Source organism: Alexandromys fortis, unplaced genomic scaffold (genome assembly GCF_014885135.2).
Source record: "Alexandromys fortis isolate MF-2015 unplaced genomic scaffold, M_Fortis_MF-2015_v1.1 scaffold_32, whole genome shotgun sequence".
NCBI classification, from domain to species: domain Eukaryota; kingdom Metazoa; phylum Chordata; class Mammalia; order Rodentia; family Cricetidae; genus Alexandromys; species Alexandromys fortis.
Window position 1 is genome coordinate 12,726,873 of NW_026067938.1, and position 20,662 is coordinate 12,747,534.

The 20,662-nt window shown below is 38.4% G+C and overlaps 1 protein-coding gene across 2 annotated transcripts in view; it reads right to left on the minus strand.

Moving 5' to 3' along the window:
- Positions 1 to 1,789: 1,789 nt before the first annotated feature.
- Tusc3 (tumor suppressor candidate 3) overlaps positions 1,790 to 20,662 on the minus strand; it is a 144,967-nt gene continuing 126,094 nt past the window's right edge. For both annotated transcript variants that reach the window (XM_050147389.1, XM_050147388.1), the window contains 4 exons: positions 20,064 to 20,127; positions 13,554 to 13,628; positions 10,442 to 10,532; positions 1,790 to 2,247 (listed from right to left, as the gene is read on the minus strand). In XM_050147389.1, coding sequence (XP_050003346.1) covers positions 2,232 to 2,247; positions 10,442 to 10,532; positions 13,554 to 13,628; positions 20,064 to 20,127 — 246 coding nt within the window. In that variant the 3' untranslated portion in view covers positions 1,790 to 2,231. The remainder of the gene's footprint in view (positions 2,248 to 10,441; positions 10,533 to 13,553; positions 13,629 to 20,063; positions 20,128 to 20,662) is intronic.

A 20,662-nucleotide genomic window follows, 5' to 3' on the forward strand; every position in this document is an offset into this window, starting at 1 on the left:
GCTCAGTCTGGCTTCTTTAATTGAAGCCTGAATGGACACTTTAAAGAGTAGAACTTTTAAGACTCTTATTAATAGTCAGAAACAGAGGAAGCAAGATGAGAATGCTTTCCTGAGAAAAGGCACCAAACCACACGACTAAACATTGTTTAAAAATTATGGGTTTAGTTTAAGTTGTAAGAGCTAGTTAATAAGCATGAGCAACAGGCCAAACAGTTCATAATTAATATAAAACCTCTGTGTGTTTTTGGGGAATAAATGGCTGTGGGACTGGGTGGGATACAAACTTCCACTTACAAATGGCATCCCACTCACCTGGTGGTGGCGTGTCAGAGGAGCAGTAGCTGGCAGTTGACTTCAGGATATCAGCCCACCAGCTTGGAAGGCACTGATAGGTGAATCTCGGATAGGAAAGACCTTAAGAGCCTTGACCTCAGAATGTCTCTTGCTACTGCTGTGTTTTAATATGTTTGACACTGCCACTTTTCTTTGCTATCTGGTATGGTGTGAATAGGTACTTCTGATGTGGTGTGATTATCGTTCTACTTGGGCATTTTTTTGCCTGTGGATTATAATGAAGATGATTTCCCCTTCAGCTACACTGTTTAACTGAAGCAGTGATTTTAGACAATAATAGTGTGAGCTTAAATAGGACTTTGATGATTAAGTGTTTTTAATAAATATAATAAAGGATTATGGTAAGGTTAATTCAGTGGAAAAACTACTATAGGTAAAAGCAGGATATGGTTTTACTCCTGCCTCTGAAAAAGCAGGGCTGCAGATGATAAAATGTAAGAACAAGGCAATGTCACAAAACTAGTTTCTCTTGAGCTCTATAGACTGTGAATTAGTGCGGCTCATGACACCCATCTGTGCTCTATGTGCCGGCATACCGTTTGTGAACCGAGCAAGGGAGTGAAGATTGAAACACAGACTCAGACAGCACAGACAGAGAGAGACACGGGTCATCCTTGAAGCAAGAGTGCTCCAAGAATGCCCCCTTTATTGTGTCCAGGGGCAGCTTATATAGGGATAGCCACGCCCCAGCCAAAACCACCAGAAACCACTCTCCTGCCATCAGGAACTCCTGAGGGTCTCGTGCTCAGAGCAGCTGTAGGCACTCAGATAAGGGGAAAATAAGTTGTTTCAGGATCTGGGGGTTCACAGCTACCAACAACTTAGGTTAATCATTAAGAAAAACAATTGAGTCCCAGAAGCTGAGTTAGTTCACATCTTTTTTTAGTCTTAATTGTTAAGAATTGTGTTCATGAGTTTTGGTGTACATCATAGCTAAAACAAAGCTTTAAATATGACTGAAGGCTAGGTTAAGATGTTTTGTTAATGGATTTTAGCTTAAAAAAAAACAACTTGGAAACAATATAAAGTTCAGAAAGGCACAAGGTCGAGGAAGGGACTCGTTAAGGTCAGGGAACAAGAACAAGACATCCCAATTATTATTAGTTGACATGCCTTTCTTGTTAGGATGGGATGATGATTAATTTCTGGTGCTTATTTCTGCACTCATATCTATATCTATCTATCTATCTATCTATCTATCTATCTATCTATCTATCTATCTATCTATCTATCTATCTAGAGATAGATCTGTCAACAAATGGGTATGCAACCTGAGGATTTAAAGTAGGTTATAGAGAGCCCTGGAACTGGACTCATAGGCGGTTCTAAGTCACCTGATGTGGTGGGTTCTCGTAACGAAACCTGACATTAATGTTTACCCAGCTCTTTGTCCTTTGTGACTCATGATCTACTTGCCGCAAGAATAAGACACACGTTTGTAACAGTGCACGTCCTTTATAAGAAACAGCAGTAAGAATGTCCACATGACACATTTCATGCATATGGTCTAGCCTTGTACAATACTAATAATTCTTTTACATACATTCCACGGATTCCGTTACTAACATGTGGTTTCTTTACTAAAGGGCAAACAGTTCTAACACATGGTTTCATAGTTACACTGTTGTTTATTTCACTCCCGTAGCATACACTGGATACTGGAAAAACACTTGATGTTCCATTGTGGATTACTCAATATTACATATCCACTTCTATAAATTAAATTTTTTAGGAAAATCCACAGTTTAAAAAAATCATACAAGAATAAGCTAGCGTATCACAATCAACAGAGAATGAATCCAAGAATTCCAAATAAGAAAATGTGAGGAACAGCTTCTCTTCACAGGAAACTCACTGTATGCGAATCCCACTTGGCTTCATTTAATTAAAAAGCTGAAAAAGAAAGGAAATTATTACACACTGAGCAAAAGAAAAGCACAACCAGCTACTCACTCCATTCTAAATCAGTGTACACAAATGTAACAAAAGCACCATCATTGTCATCAGCTAATTGAAACTTTGCCATTGGGGTCTGATTGTGAAACGGGCTCCTGTAAGGGGGTCAGGCGCTTACAGTGAGGACCTGGTCAGAGGTGACCCAGCATGTGCTGAGTGAGCATCAGTCAGAGCAGCGTTGAAAATGCAGGTGTAGGGGAACTAAAGGGAATGGACCTAAATATATCTGAGTTTGAATTTCCTGAAGAAATTTTACATTCTTACTGAATTTATAATTCGTTTGTTTAAATAAAATAGTAATTACTTGCAACGTTGTATGCAAGCCACTTTTAAAAGAAATATTAAAAGCAAAAATGAAATTAATGGTTACTGAAGCAGAGGTGATGTTGGAAAACTATTCAACCTAGTAAATTTAACATTTAAATATTTAAATTATATCCTGACATGTATGACTTTGTCTTTCTGAATCTCTCTTTACTTATCAGTGACGAGAACACTTGTGGATAATCTAAAGTTTTGTCTAATGCTAATGATTTATATTAATGCTTAACTAAAACACATTGAAAACAACAATTATAATTATATAATTATATAAAATATAATTTACATATAAAGGTTTTACAAGTGAAACATTATATACTGTTTTGATGTTATTTTATAATTTATGACTATATAAAGGCAACAAACGTAACTGTTTTTACAGAATTGTTACAGGTAGAAATATGTGCCGATACCAGTATGCAATCATACACTGCTTTTGTTTGGGGGCAGCTCCTGATGACTGTAGTAGACAAGCGTCACCTCTGCAAGGAGGGTGATTGGTCATCCTTGTGGGTACAAGCTGCAGTTACTTCTGATTCCACACAAACCTCCACAGCAGCTGGCAAGGTGGAGGGGCGCTGTGTGTATGCACTCACTGGCACTCTCTGTCCTCAATTACAAGCTTGTTCAAAGGGAAACGTCAACTTGAGGATGGCTAACAAAGAGAAACCTTTACCAAATACAGTGTGTATACAATTCAGTAAATATGCGGGTGTATGCACAAGAGCATGTGGGGATAGAGGCCAGAGGCATTCGCTGTCTCTTAGTTTATTGAGTAGAATCTCTCATTGAACCTGGAGACAATTAGCTCAACTGGCTAGCTCTGGGGATTTCTTTCTCTGCTCTTGGTGTACTGGGGTTACAAGACACACTGCCATGTTCGGCTTTGTATGTGGGTGCAGCGCACACTCTGTCTTAGCCACAGAGTTTAGTTACAATTGGACAAGTGGGACCCTGAATCTGGGAACTGGCAAGTTAAGTGTTCTCTCTTTCCCTCTTTCTCCTCCCACCTCTGCATACAGAAGCCAGAGAACAGCCTTAGCATTCCACAGGCACTGTACACCTTTCTTGTTTTGTTCAATTGACCGGCATCTTTCACTGGCCTGTAACTTCCTTGTAACTAGGCTGGGTAGAGAACCTCACTGATCTGCTTTTCTCTGCTATCCGGACCAACGCCTCTGCACAGCTGACTGTGGTCTTGCTGCCCACTTGACCTGCCAGAAATGGTCTCACAGATTTAGAAGCCTGTATATTCAGTTACTTAGGACAACAAATACCCATTACGATGCCGTGATTTGTTTACATGGGTTGGCGGCTTAACTTATGGCCTTCAGTTTGCAAGGCAAACAATTTACTGACAAGTCTGTTTTGTTTTTAAAGCAATGATCTAATAATTTCAATATATTGAGCAGTTAAGTTTAACATTATTGATAAAAACACACCTCTATAAAAGTAAAAACAGTTAATATGATCCTTTATACTTTTATATCCTTTTACAACTTAGAAAGGCTATAAAAAATAAACCTAGATTGTCATATTTTCAGAGGAAAGGGAATTCTGCAATTACACTTTTTTAATTTTTTTTTATTACGTATACCTTGCTTACATTTATGTCTATGTATCTTTTATATGCCTGGTTCCTGAAGAGGCCAAAACAGGGTGTCAGATCCCTTGGGACTGGAGGTACAGAGAGTTGGGAGCTAATATGTTGCTGGGCTGAGCCATGTCTCCAGCCCCCAGTGATCACATTCTTAATGTAAAAATTGACTTATGATCAAAAGATGCTATCTGTTCATTCTGGGGACTATTTCTTTTCACTGATCACATTTATATGTCATTAGGAAATGACAGGTGTAACCAAACTGACAATTATTAAAGATCTTACACTAAGCAATAAATGTAGTAAGTAAAATATACATATGAAATGTTCATTTTCATTAAAAAATTATATTAACATATTGCTCAGATATTGGAAGATCATGAAATAACAACAAAAACTGCTCTGGGGCAGGAGAAACGGGTCAGCAGTTAAGAACACTTGCTATTCTCTTACAAGAGGTTCTGAGTTTGGTTCTCAGCAACCACATGCTGGTTCACTGCCATTCACCTGTAACTCCCATTTCAGAGAACCCATTCCCTCTTCTGGCCTCTAGGGTTACCAAGCATGAATGTCGTGCACATTTATACATGTAGTAAACACTCACACATATAAAATAAATCTTAAAAAAAGTTTCTTAGGAAAGTACCAGCTGTTATTCTCTGGGTGCTCACTCAGAATCTCATGCTTGGAATGCCCAAGATCTGTTTTACCATGAGAGCAGCATACTGAATGCATCGCACTGGTATCAACAATCAATGGTTAGGATAATGTCTGTCTAGCTTGATCTTTTTATCTGTGCCTGCCTACTACTGCTGATGCATTATCAAATAGTATGATAGTTTTTTTGTATTTATACTTTGAATAGTGCTTGGATATTTTCCTTTATATTATTTGTCATAAATATGTATGTTTTTATATTGTACTTAAACCTAAATTACCGAATATTGAACACATTTCTCTTATTTGTATTCTCCAGTGCTATAAGTTTTCTGAAGGAGCAAGAGGCTGCCTTGGGTGCTCCTCAAGTCCCGCTGTCCCCCTAGTACTCTCCATCAGGAACAGGTCTCGCTGTGACATCAGGACTCTGTATAATCACAGTACTGACTCCTGGCTGGCTGGCAATGTCAGCTGAGGTAAGAGAACAAGCTGGAAGCTGATGAGCAAGGGAGTGAACTGTTCATATGGAGACCAAGCACTGGGTGGGACTTGTACAGACATACACACTTCCTTTCTTTAGCCCCATGCTGTCCCTGGAGCGTTACTATTGCTCAAAGTATGGAAGGGGAGCTGAGAAACGCTAGTTTATAATGTAGAACAGGAGGGTGATCTCAAGTGTAACTTTATGTGGGCTCTTTTTTATCACATACAACATTCAGAAACAAACATAAACCACCACCTTTGACTTCCTCAGTGTAACATTCCAGAAGCACACCAGCCAAGTCCATTACTTAAAATCCAAAGTGACTTTATAGAGCATGATTCAAATTTTCTCAGATTATAGCCCCTCCCCAGAGAATTCTTAAGCAGGAGTTAGCAAAGTGTTGATCAACTGACGAGTGCTTGGCACAGAAGGGGCTACAGGACATGGAATGACAAGACTTGTTCCTTACACTTCTCTAGAGAGAAAGTCCCAGGTACAGAGAGTGTCATTAAAACGGCAGCCGTGAGAAAAGAATATGAGGGACCTAACAGTACAGGACAAGAATGTGGGCTGAGTACAAGGACTCTACAAATTCCAACTCCTTTGTCAAGGAGAAGTGGTAGAACTTCATTTTGGATGCAGAGATGATGCTGACTTGGGACAAGTAAAAGATGAACTGCTCAGCTAATTGTTTAGTTCTGCATCTCAGGGCATAAGATAATAATGAGATAAGAATAATAAAAATAGGGTTTGAAGCTTGAAAGGAAAAAACTAGTCAATTAAGTGATAGAAAGGTCCATCCTGATAGATTTTTCTGCCTCTCTGCATTCACTGTCGGAAATGCCAGGGAACAGTGGTACGCTGTTCGTTTTTGTTTTCACCTTTCCATCTCTTCCTGATGTTTGGAAAACCCAAGATGTGCATTTTGTCCAACTGGGAAGTAGTGAGATGTCTGACTAAATGAAATTTCTTATCTCCTGTGTTTCATGTTCTAAAGCCACGGGAAGAGTCGGGGAGCTCTTGTGGCCAGGCAGGAGTCTCTGCCAAGAATCACATGTGTGGTAAAAGAGACGCTGTCAGGGAAAGAAGGACCTCACTTCTCTACTAAGTACAATATGGATTTTTTTCTTGTTTCTTCTTGTCCGGGTTTTTATATATATTTGAGGCAAGGTGTAGTGAAGACTGGCAATGAGCTCTTGATCTTCTGGCCTCCACCTCCCAAGTGCAGGTGTGCACCACAACTGACCACTAGTTGAACTTGTACTCCTGTAGTTAGTGTCTTGCTGATTCACTTTCTAATATTTAATCCCCTACTTTTGCAAGTGTAAAATGGCATGCTAGTGAGAGTAATTATCGTCCTTAGTGAGACCTCATTAACCTAAGTCCTGAGGCTCTTTCCTTACTAAGGGTCTACAGAAGCCAGAAAAGTCTTCAGCTCTGAAACAACTTATCCTTTGAAAAGGTCAAAAGAAATCCTGGCCTTTATTAGGAATAAGAGACCCTGGGGAAGGAGTTTCTCTACTCAGAGTTATAGAAGGTAAAAGCTACCAGGTTTAATAACTGGCAAGGTCAGTTCTCTACACAGTTTGTACACAGAGACATACTTAGGAAGAATTTTCATGATATGACTATTAATAAAACCAGCACATGTGTGCTAAGGAACAGATTTGCTCCGTGTGTAGTGGAGTTCCCTGAGAGGGACCAGTGCTCTTTCCTCTGCTTAATGGCACCTTAAGGTGGACATTGTTTGGAGGAAAAAAGATTCAATTAACAAGCACAATCCTTTGTGATGCAAAATGTTGTGTCAAGGGCCATTCATTCCCAAAATAGTCTTCCAGAAAGGAAAGAAATGAAACATGTGGTGGCTGAACTGTACATAAAAACTTAACAAAACAGTGTAGCAAAGTGATACAAAGTAAATGCTAAGGTCTTTGGTGCAGATGAAGAGAGGTTAGGTGAAGTCACTGAGAACCAAGAGTACTTCAGGGACTATACATTTATCCACAGACAATTCTAAGGTTGGTGTGCATAATCTCATATAAAAAAAATAGCCAAAGATACTGAACAAGTACAGAAACAAGACACCTTTAACTATATGTCTCCAACTCTTTAAAAGTCAACCAGAGCCGAGCAAAAAACGACAAGGCAGTAGCTAATTCTAAGACTATATTATATTAGTAAATAGATCTAAGATATTTTAACCAGATTTTGTGCAACTACAAAGTCAGAGATCTTATTTAAAGTGCAAAAGCAAGCCCAAAACTTTCGATCAGATATTCATTTTCTAGTATCATTTTCTCATTATGTTGCTCTGTCGCTCTGAGCCAATCAAGACTCCTCAGACAGTCAGCATCGTGATGGGATGAATACAGACATCTCATGCTTTCTCCTTCCGCAGTAGAGGCTTTGATGATCCAAAGATGTTTTTAAGAGACATCTGCAGAAAATACTGGCTAGTCTGAGTGCCAGGAGAAAAGGCTGAGAAGATCATTATCTCTAAGCAGAGACCACCATCTAGCCATGCCAACATCCTCTTCTTAGAAAACAAAGCAAGGGGAAAAGCCAATTCTTATTCAATATATAAATGAAGTCAGTGCTATCAGAAAAATGTCTTCTGAATTATGTCTCAGATGGTAATTAGATAAAATCTCTAGGAATCCTGATATTCACTGGTAAGTTTCAAGGGACTCTGGAGTCCAATTAAATTCATCAAAAGATTCAGTGAAAACCTGCTCTTCACTCGAATTATGTAAACTTGAGCCAAAGGTACTTGATGTGCACTGTAAAGAAAACTCCATTAGAGAAAAGTAAAATATGAGTGTAAATATTTATATCAGAATTAATGATAATTAGCATTAAACATTTATAGGGCAATTAATTACTACTATATACTGGTATTCTAAGACATTTACATATATTATCTCCTATAAATAAAAATGTGGTATATCAAACTGTCTTTATTTATAAGCAAGAACACCTATGGTTTAAAAAGTTTATCAATTTGCCTATGGTCACACCCAGACTGGGATACAGGGTAAGTCTACTTATTGAGGTTTCAAAGGCGATCTGTGAATTTAGTTGTTGTATGGAACAGGTTAATGCTACAGAATACTCTTAATACTAACAAGGAGAAGCCTTAGGAAAGCAAGACAGATAAATAAAGTAGACTTTTATGCTTTTAAGCAGGCACATACATAAAGATAAAATAGAAATTTTAAAATTTGTGGGAAAAAATGTGTTGTGTGGGCCAACTTTATTTAAAATACAAATGAAAATGAATAATCAGGAAAGGATCACTATAGAGGAAATTATATTATATAGAATATAATAGAGTGATTAAAAATTGTGAGGAAAGGAGATATTGAAATGAAAGTCAAAACCAGGTCTTAAAGAAGACACTGAAAGAAGAATACCGTAATTGGATGTTTTTGTCCTGACCGCCTGCTCCTAAATACCTAACAGCTGCTTCCCAGATTACCACACAGAGGATTATATTAATTATAAATGCTTGGCCAATAGTTCAGGCTTTTTAATAACTAGTTCTTACACTTAAATTTACCCATAATTCTTATCTACGTTCTGCCATGCGACTTGGTATCTTTTCTCAGTATGGTATTCTCATCTTGCTTCTCTGAATTTGCCAGTGACTCTCTGACTCTGTCCTTCCTTTTTCCAGAATTCTCCTAGTCTGCCTCTTTTGTTTAATCTCTTCCTGCCCAGCTAACGGCCAGTCAGCTTTTTATTAGCAAATGAAAATAGCACACATTCATAGTGTAGAAAAACTGTCCCAGAGCAGAATATTATAACATAAACCAAGAGAGTAATTTCTTTCTGAAACATACACAAGTGGGGTGACCCTCCTCCCCATGGCATAGCACAACACAGATCTAATCCTTGGAAAGGCTGCCTTCTGCTCCTCACTCTGAACCCTCACCATTAGAAAACCCTGGTTCCCAGGCTATCTTGGGACAGTTTGCTAGTTTTCTTTCGACTGGTTCTACTGTTTGCCAACAACTCCTCATGTGTTTTCATCTAACCTGTTAAATGTCATATTCACAAACCAGTTCTTATATATGATTCCCACCTCTTAGTTATTTTTAAGAGAGTTCATCTACATTTCTATCCACATGAGTCCAACACTATGGAGTAGAGGAATCTTCACAGGGAATATTCACTTTATACAGACAAAGCTCAATTCTTGCCTTGGACATAGAGTAATTAGGCAGGGACACAGGTTCAAATGGTCCTATTATGTGTGTACAGGATTATCTAATGGGAAGGCTTATGTTTAGCATTTGAAAACCTTCATTGCTGGGTGTTTTATATATTTTACCTGGTTTCAGAAAACAACAAACCCTAGCCAGCAACCATCCCAATGACAACAACAAAAAAGCCTACATCAAACAACCCAGAGCAGTGGAGTTACTGCATTAATAACAATCCCTCAGAAACAAGTGTGCATACTGGAAAGCGAGTCATAGTAAAAACAGTGCTGTCAAATGTCACACTCTTATAACAGACTAAAAAACTGTATTTTCTCTTGTTCATAGACATCACATTTGTATCTATATAGGCTATGACCTTTGAATACAATTTCATGTGCTGGTACACAGGAAAGTTATATCAATTTTCCCTTTACATTTCTTTACTGTTAACTAAATAAAGTTGACAACCCAATGATGACTTTTGCTAGCCTTTCTATTTTTACAAAACCAGAGAGGCATTCTGATTTCATATTTTTGGATTCTTCTTTTTTTTTATTCTTGATTTAACTTTATTGTATGTATCAGGAAAATTCTCCCATTTCTTTTAGATTTTCTGCAATTTTGCGGAGTATAAGTTTTTAAGTATGTTGTTATGATTCTCTGGATCCCCTTCTGTCTGTTCCTATGTCTACCTCTGTACTTCTACATTTCTGTCTGTTCCTATGTCTACCTCTGTATTTCTACACTTCTTCATTTGGATCTTTTTTCACCACACAAATGAGAATCAATAGCTGGTATTATTAGCCCTAATGAACCACTAAAATAGTTTAAATGAAAGCATCAAGATTACTATAAATGTCTCACCTGTATGGATAGCCGTGATACTTTGAACGGAATATTGAAAGTAGGAAACTGAAGAAGAAGACCACCAGGCCTAATCCCACGAGGCAGATTACTAGGAAGACAGACAACACTGTTAGGGCTGAAAACATGCAAATGGTGCTTCTGAAATACATCCAATTTCCAAATACTTACATGTCACAGTTCAGGCACATACAAGGACCACAAATCAGACCGTTCACTATACAGTGCATTCATTACTCTCCACAATCTTCTCAATGAGAATGTACTATTTGGGGGTATGAAGACAACAACGCTGACTTAAGACTAGTGGTGATTTTCTTTTCTTATACAGTCCCAGAGGGACCAAAACAGAACCAAATGTGACAAGTCGCAAACACGACTGTCAGTCCCCAGATAATGAAGTCTGGCTACAGCAGCAGGAGCAGATGATGGCAGATGCTCAGAAAATCCTCTTCTTAGATGTGCTTCACACAAAAATGTAATTCCAGCTATTGGTTTCATGATTGCCTAAGTAGAGCCCATGTTACTTAGAAACACGGCATCTCAGCAAACACAAAGCTATGAACAAAATCCTGTGCATAGGGAACTTGTTAGTGAAAGCCAACGAAGAGGACACTACTCCAGAGCAGGTCACGGTGTCAGAGTGTTGTTATAGGAGGGCCGAGGCTACCTGTGGCCTGGGCTGCGGTGCAGGCTTTCAACACTGCTGCAGTAAGTACTGAAACTGGAGAGTAGGGACATTGCTTTCTTAGTTTTCATTTTCTTCTCTTATGATTGGGAATAGATGACTAATAAAACAGATTAGCTCCTCTTTTCTTATACATATGGTATTTAAGCAAGATTCACTGCTATTAGTAAAATTAAAACCTGCTTCTAAAGTTTAAAATATATTAGTCAATTAAATGTAGACACACTTAGAATAAATAAATCATATTTATTTATTTACATATGTCCATAAAATTAGGCATTGGTGTTACTTAAATATCAGTTATGAATAAAACATTTGTAAGATAATATCTATTTGTTAGTCTGAGGGAATATCAAGAGAGGGACATAATTAGATTAAAAAACGCTGCGGTCAAACAGATCTCTGTTTCTAAAGTGGGGAAGGAGCGAGGAGGAAAGGCCCGGCAGCAATGCTGAAATCACAGCAGTGAATGCACTGCCTGTGGACACACAGTCACTGATGAGCTGTTGTCTGCGCGGTTTGGTCAGGGATGTCAACCACTGTCTACAGCTGAAACTATAAAACATCACCCTTCAAAGAAAACCGCCTTTCAAAAAAATGTATAATCCACAAATATGAGTCCTAGCAGACCCAGGATACATACTACATAAATTTCTTATAACTCTCTCACTGGCTTAGTTTTATTTCATACCTCCTCAAATACAGTATTCTACCATATACTTTTTCTTTCATACTTTCTTATGGGACCATTTAGAAGAGGAATAGGGCAATGGAGAAGGATGCTTCAAATCTGTGATCAAGCAAAGCTGATGGACTAACATCACTCTATGCAGTGAGAGCAAAATACTGCTAGCCCAGTATCTGAGGATGGGATTGGAGAAGCCCATGAGCTAACACCAGGGGAGGAAAGCCTCAATGAGGCCCACACTCTTGCACAGGGAAGAATGATAACCACAGCAGTTGTGCAGGTCAAAACCATCTCTTGTTCCTTTTCACATGTATCCTATCCCTTCCCATCCACACACAAAATTAATCTGGAGGATTAATTAGGGGAAACAGATGTTACAACAGGAACATCTATAAGATGGAAGTTCAGGGCAAAGCTTTCATAGATTCTGTATCATAGTTGTGAGATTAAATAATTCATTACATAGCTCTTACTATAATTTACATAGGAGGAAATAACACTAATATACTCTACATTAAGCATATGGGTTCATAAAAATGCCTTGTCAGTGCCAAGAACATCTGTTTATAAGGATGTGCCACTTTATTGATGTCACCATGCCCACAGCAATGTGCTCAGTTCTGAGGTTTTTTCTATTAGTGTCGATAGCATCACACAACATTGAGGCCAGGCTCAACTCTCTACACTACCTCCAAACATTTCAATACTTCATGCCTTTAAATTTCTAGAAGTCACCACAGCTCTTTTACATACTCATGATATTAAAAGTACAGTAAAAAACAAATCTAGGTTTTTAGTTTTAATAAATTAATATTCTTTTCAGGATCATGTGCTTTTTATATCTAAATTTTAGGTTTTAAAACAGCTCAGGAATTATACAGTAAAATGGGTTGCTGCAAACCATAGCGGTATTCACTGAATGATCTGCTGTAGGAAGCTATAACATTAAGTCTGGAAAACTTGGTGGCATGAAACTGTCACCCAAGCCTCACTCTTTCCTCACAGCCTTCTCAGGGCAGCAGATACTCCTACATACTCTGCTGTGTTTACAACATCACCCATCAATTCAAGAGGTAAATTCTATCTACAATCCTTTGATATGGAACAGTTCCATCAAAGGATAAAAGTTAACTCCCTTAAACCTAAATGCTGGCATCTAACAGAGTTGTAAATCTGGGGGTGGAGAGGAATAAAAGATAAGCAAAGACCCAGGAACCGGCAATTCTTGCCTTTCCTGGAACAGAGATCCCTGTGGTCTCATAAATGTCAGTAAAAGACATGGAGGGATTGGAAAGTAATCAAGTATCTGTGCACAAAGGAAGCCTCAGCAGCAGCTCCCCGCTTCTGCACCAGCTTCAGTGAGATACCTGAGTCTCATGACATAAAAATACATTACTGCCAATAAAATCTCTGCAGACTGACCATCTGTGCCGTGAGGATGTTCCAACTGAGACCGGCTGTAGCAGAAATGGGCCAGACAGCGCTGACAGAGTTGCTCCCTTCCTCCCTCCCCTGTGCATACAACTCACAGAAAGCAGTCACGTGCCATCCTGAAGAAATGTTTTCAAGTTCATTCTCACATACATCAAATAAAGGGGGTAAAAAGTAAAACAAAATCTTAACCTCCTTCAGCATAGAACTCTTCCTAGGGAGGTCTATGTTTACAAAAAGCTGTTCTGTTCCCCCTTTGAATTAAAGACTAAAACAAAACAACAAATACAGCAACATAAACTTACTCCGTCTTTTTCCGACATCCCCTTTGGAAGTTGCTGCTTCATTTAGAAGAACCATCCCCATGGTGATAGCAGCATCTACAGTAGTTGTCAAGGAAACCATAGACAGGTGCGAATAAAATCTGCTATTCTTTTTCCTGGATCTGAATCTAATGTTCCGGAATGGTTAAAGGACAAATGTGAACAGGTGAATGCCAATCAATTCTTTGCATATTAAACTTACCAATCTTGGAGTTTTCTTTGACTTTTAAGACTTTCATTAACACATATGAATTACAGTTTTTAAAACCAGTTATAAAATTTCATATCTTACATAAAAATACGTGCTACTTTTAGTACAGTGAAATACACTGCTGGCAAGTCTAGAAGAATGTATTCATCAGGAATTCTGTTTCATTCTTCTCATTGTCATAGCATGCCTCTGCACATGTATATAGTTCTAGAATTTTAAAAGTATTACTTATAGATTCTTTAACTGTTTAGAGAAATACCTAGCTCAGGTACCAAGGACAAGACTTATACAATCAAGCCAGAATATTATGATACAATCTGACCACCTGAAAAAGACCTTGAGTCAGTCACCTGACATTTTAAGAATAAAAAACAACCGTGCTGTTGATATTCATACTCATTGTCAACTTGACTAGGTTTAGAATCACCAAATAGCCATAGCCCACACACACTTGTGAGGGTGTTTTCTGAGGTCTTTTGGGCAACAGAATACCTACTCTGACTGTGAGCAACACCATCCTATGAGCCACGATCCCAAACAGAATAAAAAGAAACGAGGAAGAAAGCTAGCCGAACAGCAGAATTCCCTGCCCCACTTCTAGACTGCAGGTGCAGTGCGGCCATGCACTCCTCGCCGTAAGGGGCTCTATCCCTCCAAAAGTGAGTTAAAATCATCCCCCCTTAAGTTGCTTTCATCGGTTATTTCATCACAGCTACAAGAAAGAGGACACTCCTCACCTACTTACTGTGTGCTTATAACTGACGATTTACTCAGACATGCTCACAGAAGCCAGGAGCTAAAGTGACGGGATCAATCACCTTCACAAAATAATCTTGGCAGACTATCAAAACACTTTTGATATTATCTACTGCTAAGATTTTAGAACTTACCAGTGCTGGAAACATAGTATGTATCTGTTCAAATGACTAATGAATTGTAAAAAGTTAGAGAAAAATAAAAAGAATTCTGGTTTGGAATGTCATCCATCTCCTTGACTATGACTTCCTTGTCTTCCTTTCTCCTGTTATGTAGAGGAAATAGTCAGTTATACTATTTGTATCTGAGTTTGTCCCAGATCTCACCCAGTGTCTGGATGTAATATTCATCTCTTCAAGTTATTTTTTATGTTTCACTGAACTCTCTATGTAAATGATTTTCAAACTATTCTAATTACTATAGCACTGAAACCTTTTCTGGAAAAATAAACTAGGAAGCAAATCTTTGTTAGAGGCTGAACATGACCAGATTTGCATCCCCAGTCCTGTGTGGTGCTGTCTGTCCATCCTACACAGTCGGACAGTGCATGCTCCCACTAAGCTTTCAAGGGAGCCTTAGCACAGACACGTGAGTCCTTGGGAACTTGAAGGTCAGTAGAGTCCTGGTTATTGGCCACATAGCTCTGATTTTCTTATGACAACTGTCCTGAGAGTTAATGTGAGAGTAAATACACAGACTGCAACAATTCATTATTTCTAAAATGTTTTTTGACAATCTGCCTGTATGAATTCCTCACAGTCTGCTATCACAGAGTGCTAATAACACATAATGGAAAAATGAATTAAAATGTGTCATTTTTGTTCAGAGACGAAACTACTAGTACTCAGCTCTACCTGTTGTTGTAATTACATTAAAAATACTCTTGTGACAAATGAGTATGACTGATGTTGATCTTTAAGGGAGTTTTCCTTCAATTTTAGTTTTTTCATAATACTTATACTCATATATAAATTATATCCTAAACATTCACATATACATATTTGATAGGTGATAATTCATACAGAATTCTGAATAATTTTAACTGAAAATTTTTTGTGAATATTAAAAATGTAGTTAAAATTTTTAGTATTCTATAGGTACTAAAACTAAAGCCAATATTCATTTCACAATTATATCTGATAAATAGCTATCTCAAATCTATCAATAAAATTGTGGATAAAGTGGTAAAAACTAAATCTTCAAAACTAAAACCATGGCAATTTTAATGAACATAAAGCTATATGTAAAAATAGTTCCAGAGTCAAATGATATATAGACCACACAAATGTCTACTGTGTTTATGAACACTCACACAGACACAGACTGGTAATCTTGGCGTAGAGTGTATCTAAAAGGTGCAAGGCCGTGCAGGCCTAGCTGAGCAGAAAGACCATGTCTCAAAGAAAGAGAGCAACAGCACTTGCCTACCATGCACAAGCCCTTGGTTCATTCTTCAGTGCGAGAAAAAAAAAAAAAACCACAGTATGTTAATTCAATGAGTTTTCATTTTATTTTTACTGTGCTTTACACTGTTGAACACTGCACTGCATATCTCTTCTGAAATGCTTTCCAATTTCTTGCAAATTTAAAATAGCCTGATAGAAGGTTCTAAGTTTATTTTGTAATAGTATAAAATATTTTATTGCTTTCTCTTACTTAAGGCACTGGGGCTGTACTTGCTCTTACAAATCCTGCTGCAAAGAATTATCGCCTTACAGGCCTCTCTGCATGTGTGCACAGACCTCCTGCACCCAGCTGCAGTGCATTTGAGGCTAGGTATGTGTACCTTCCAACTTGTTAGTTATAATGGTCCTGTTCCGGAGTAAGGTTGAGCCTGCACTGTCCTTACCTTGCATGGAGGACTGTTGCACTGCTAATCTCAGCGAGCTGCTAAGCAAGAAGCAGTTTGACCACTTGAGTCTGGGCCTCTGGGCTATGCTAATTGTTTCTGTCGTTTTCCTCCTGCCCATTTAAAGTGTCTGTATTTTCCAATTGTTATGTCTCTACTTCTTTTCTGAATGCTAGTTGAATAATGTATTATACACAGATTCTCCTAATTTATGTCTAGCATTTATTTCATCATGCAGAAGTTTCTAGTTTTAATGTGAACAAATTAATGTTGTGCTTGTTTTCTTGATCATGACATGAGTTTCTACCTCTAGGTCTTCCAATATTGCCTGATCTTTTCTTATTAGAACTTTAAAAGCTGAGACACACCATTGCAGGTCTTGTCCATCTCATTTTGAGGAGAGTCACAGGGGCTCACAATGAGCACAAGGTCACACATGACTGAGACCTCAGCCCAATGCTACTACATCATTCTCTTCCCTTGTTTACCCTATTCTTTAGCCTCTGCCTTGAGATCGATGAACGTATTATTCCCACTACCTGCAATGCTGTGAACGTTGCTTGTGACCCCTTCCCTCGGTCTCACCAGGCTTCTGTTCATATTACCCGACCAAATTCTATTGATTACGTTTGTTCTTCGACAACTCCACACACTGTTTCCTCTCACCCCACTCTCTCTCATTCCTTACACAGCTCCTACATGCACATCTTTCTGTTTTGTTTTATAACCCACTGGATCATTTATGTGACCACAGGTTTGGAACCCAGTGAGGACACAAATGAAGAAAATAACAGTCTCTCTCCAAAAATCCATCAGTAGCAAACAGTTCACCAGGAGGGGAGGACCTCATGATCCCTCCCAATCCATAACTGACCCCACCTTACTTCCTAACAAAACACATGCTCCTGGGCACTATTCAAAGCATTTCTCTGGGCATCACAACACATGTTTCCTGGCTGACATCCTCCTCTGACTTTGAATAAAGTCTTTTTCTCTCCTCACATTGAATTTGTTTCAATTTGCCTTTAGGTTAACAAAATAAAAATACTTAGGGATAACTTGTAATGTTGGGATACTAAAAGCATAGGGTCAGCTACAATATACAATACGTTTACATGTGGAAGACTAAGTAGTCATATAATAAAGTGACTGATGTTACTACTACTAAAGCAAGACAATTTTATCATGCTAAATGAAAATAAAATATTGATGAACACATAATCTCATGTCTTTCCATAGAGATTCAGAGAGATGATGAGGAAGAGAAAGAATTTTTTAAAAAGCTAATTGTATCTATTCTTGGGGTAGCAAAACTGTAGATCTTCGTTTTCTTGACTGACTACAGGTTTTCTGTATGGTATAAGATATAAAGATGTAAATAATATTGACTATGCATCCTGCATAATGTCTGTTGCTAGCACTCATCTACCTATTGTAATACAAAAAATGGTCATAAAAGTGTGTCTGCGTTCCAATGCAGCTGTGTTAAAGGACTAGCAGGCAAGGTAGATTTTGGTGTGAAACCCAATCAATTTTATGCAATAGGAATTTAGGACCACTCTTTTTAATTGAATTTCAAGTGTATGCCTAAATCCTTGTGCATTCAACCCCAAAGAGAGGTTAACCTGGAGGGATGACTATTTCAGGCTTTGTAAAACCCAAAGTAAACTACAGTGTCAGCAGTCAGGGCAGCAAAGAGCTGTCTTCTTGAGTTTCTTGCGAAGGCTAATCTGAGCTTTTAATAGAACACAGCAGCCAGACTAAAATTTTCTGGTTATAATGAAGACATATGAATTTAAGAACAACAGGTATTGGACACCAAGCTATGATGTCCTCTCTACCAGAACAGTTCATAAAGAATAAGGTAGCTCTCACCCTTTTATCAGACAAACTTCTCTATCTGCAGGTGGAGACAATTATAGAAAACAATTCCTACACAAAAGCACAGCTCTCATCTTAAAGGGAATTAAAGACAGTTTATTATGGAAATATTTTGGGTGACCATGGTTTAGGAACACAGATTTGGGTTATCCTAAATTCTCTGTTCCGATGTGGAAAAAGTTTCCTGGTTTTACACAACAAAGACAGTCATACCAAGGCAACTTAAAAGCAAACACTGGATACATCAGACTGACACAGCAAGATGGCTGGGACACTTCTATCGGATGAAGATGCTGCTCAGTGTCATTCTTAGCTACTGAGTGGTGATCATTATTGTTCTGCTCCGTTAATAGATTCCAAGACAGTTTTATTTACCAGTTACAAGATACTCTAACAAAGAAGTGGGCAAATAATAATTCCAGGGGATTAGAACTAGTCTAAGATCAGGTAATTAGCTCTGGGCATGCAGTATTCCAATCTCTCTAGACTGGAACCAAAGTTCCAGTCAACAGATCATAGCTTCTTTCCAGGATTTCCCACACAACCACAGCTGGTCAAATGCAGAGAAGAGCTGAGAGCGGGGTGACCACCCCAGTAGACACATCTACAGCAGAACTACTGCACCAAGGCTCAAAGAGTATCATAGAAGAAATGCTGGAAACCCTGTTAAAAGCTGGAGGACCAGGAAGGCTGCTGAGATTGTGTCTCCTAGAAATGACAGGGAAGCTACACTCACGACACCTCAACAACATGACAGCCAAAAACGGCTTGAAGAAGTATACCAACGGACACACTAACCTGGAAGGAGGAAATCTCACGGTCCCCAGCCCTAGACAAAGAACATCAGTTAACTGAGGACACTGTAGAGTGGGAGAATTATTCGTCCTCAGGAGTAAGCTGCGGATCCAACTGTGTCATCAGCAGATGGGAAACCGTGACACAAACAGATGCAGAAGCTGGTCAACATGGCTTGGTGAATTTCAGAAACACATGGCTTCAGTGCCCCAGAATAATAAGCTAAACATTTAAAAACTCTTTAAATCTCATCTCAAAGCTCAGGTCGATGAAGAGTATCTTTTTTTGAACTACCCTGAAAGTGAACAACTGGAAGAGTTCCATCTCACCATGGAAGAATGGAACTATTTCAGCATTTTCCAGTATAGGCTTTATTACTGTAATCATACCAGGGGCTGTATTTTCCAAGTCATCTACACCTTTGTCATTTAGACCAATAAAATGTATCTCAGTGTTCACTTTGTGACTGGTAAAATTCCAAGTGGGAAAAAAATGGAGATTAAATTAGTGGTTTTTTTTAATCCTATGCTTTATGTGTGCTATATCCAGTCCACACAGAAGACAGTAATATATTTCTGTCCTACTGTATATAGATACACAGTTTGTCCTTCTATTAAGCTCCCATTAGAAGAAAATTATTTAAACACACACACACACAGATGACACACATATAGAGACACACGAAGACATATACAACACCTAGGCAGAGATAATCAATGCTTTGAAACTTAATAGCCAGTAAATTAATAATAAATTAATATAATTATATAATCATATTTATCAGTAAATGATTATAATTATATAATTATATTTATAATCTGTAAATGATTCAGCATAACAGAAAATATAGTGCAACAGGAAGAAACTGCATGAGAATTAGAAAAATTAGTTTTAAAGTTAATGTATTTTAAAAGTCTTGGTATTTACTGCCATAAAACAGCAATCTGTTAGCATGCATCTCTTCTTTACCTGCTTCAAAACCTCATACTTCAAAGGATACTCAGTACCAGAATGATGTGTGACTCTGCCACAAACTGAGCCTGGCTGCTCCCATGAATGTAGCTCTGCAAATGAAGAAAATAAGCAAAAAGTCACGAATGGGGAGAAAAATGGCTTCACAGTTCTGTCAGCCATGTAAGCCATATAGTCATCTACCAAGTTTCTACTTACAATCCTTATGAATAAATCTGAGCTAACTGTGAATAGATTGAAGTTTTTTTGTAGATATTGCTACCACTGTAGAACACAACTTGGTAGTAAGTCATCCCACATGTATGACGTTACCACATACACAAGCACATAAGCAATGGCTCTACAGGAGTCCTTGTAAAAACACGGGGCAGAGTAAGGTAAAGATGAAGCAAGCAAGTTTTCAACTTTTTTTTAATTAATTAATTAATTTATTAAAGATTTCTGTCTCTTCCCCACCGCTGCCTCCCCCTTTCCCTCCCCCTCCCCCAGGCAAGTCCCCCTCCCTCGTCAGCCCAAAGAGCAATCAGGGTTCTCTGCCCTGTGGGAAGTCCAAGGACCACCCACCTCCATCCAGGTCTAGTAAGGTAGGCATCCACGAAACTGCCTAGGCTCCCACGAAACCAATAG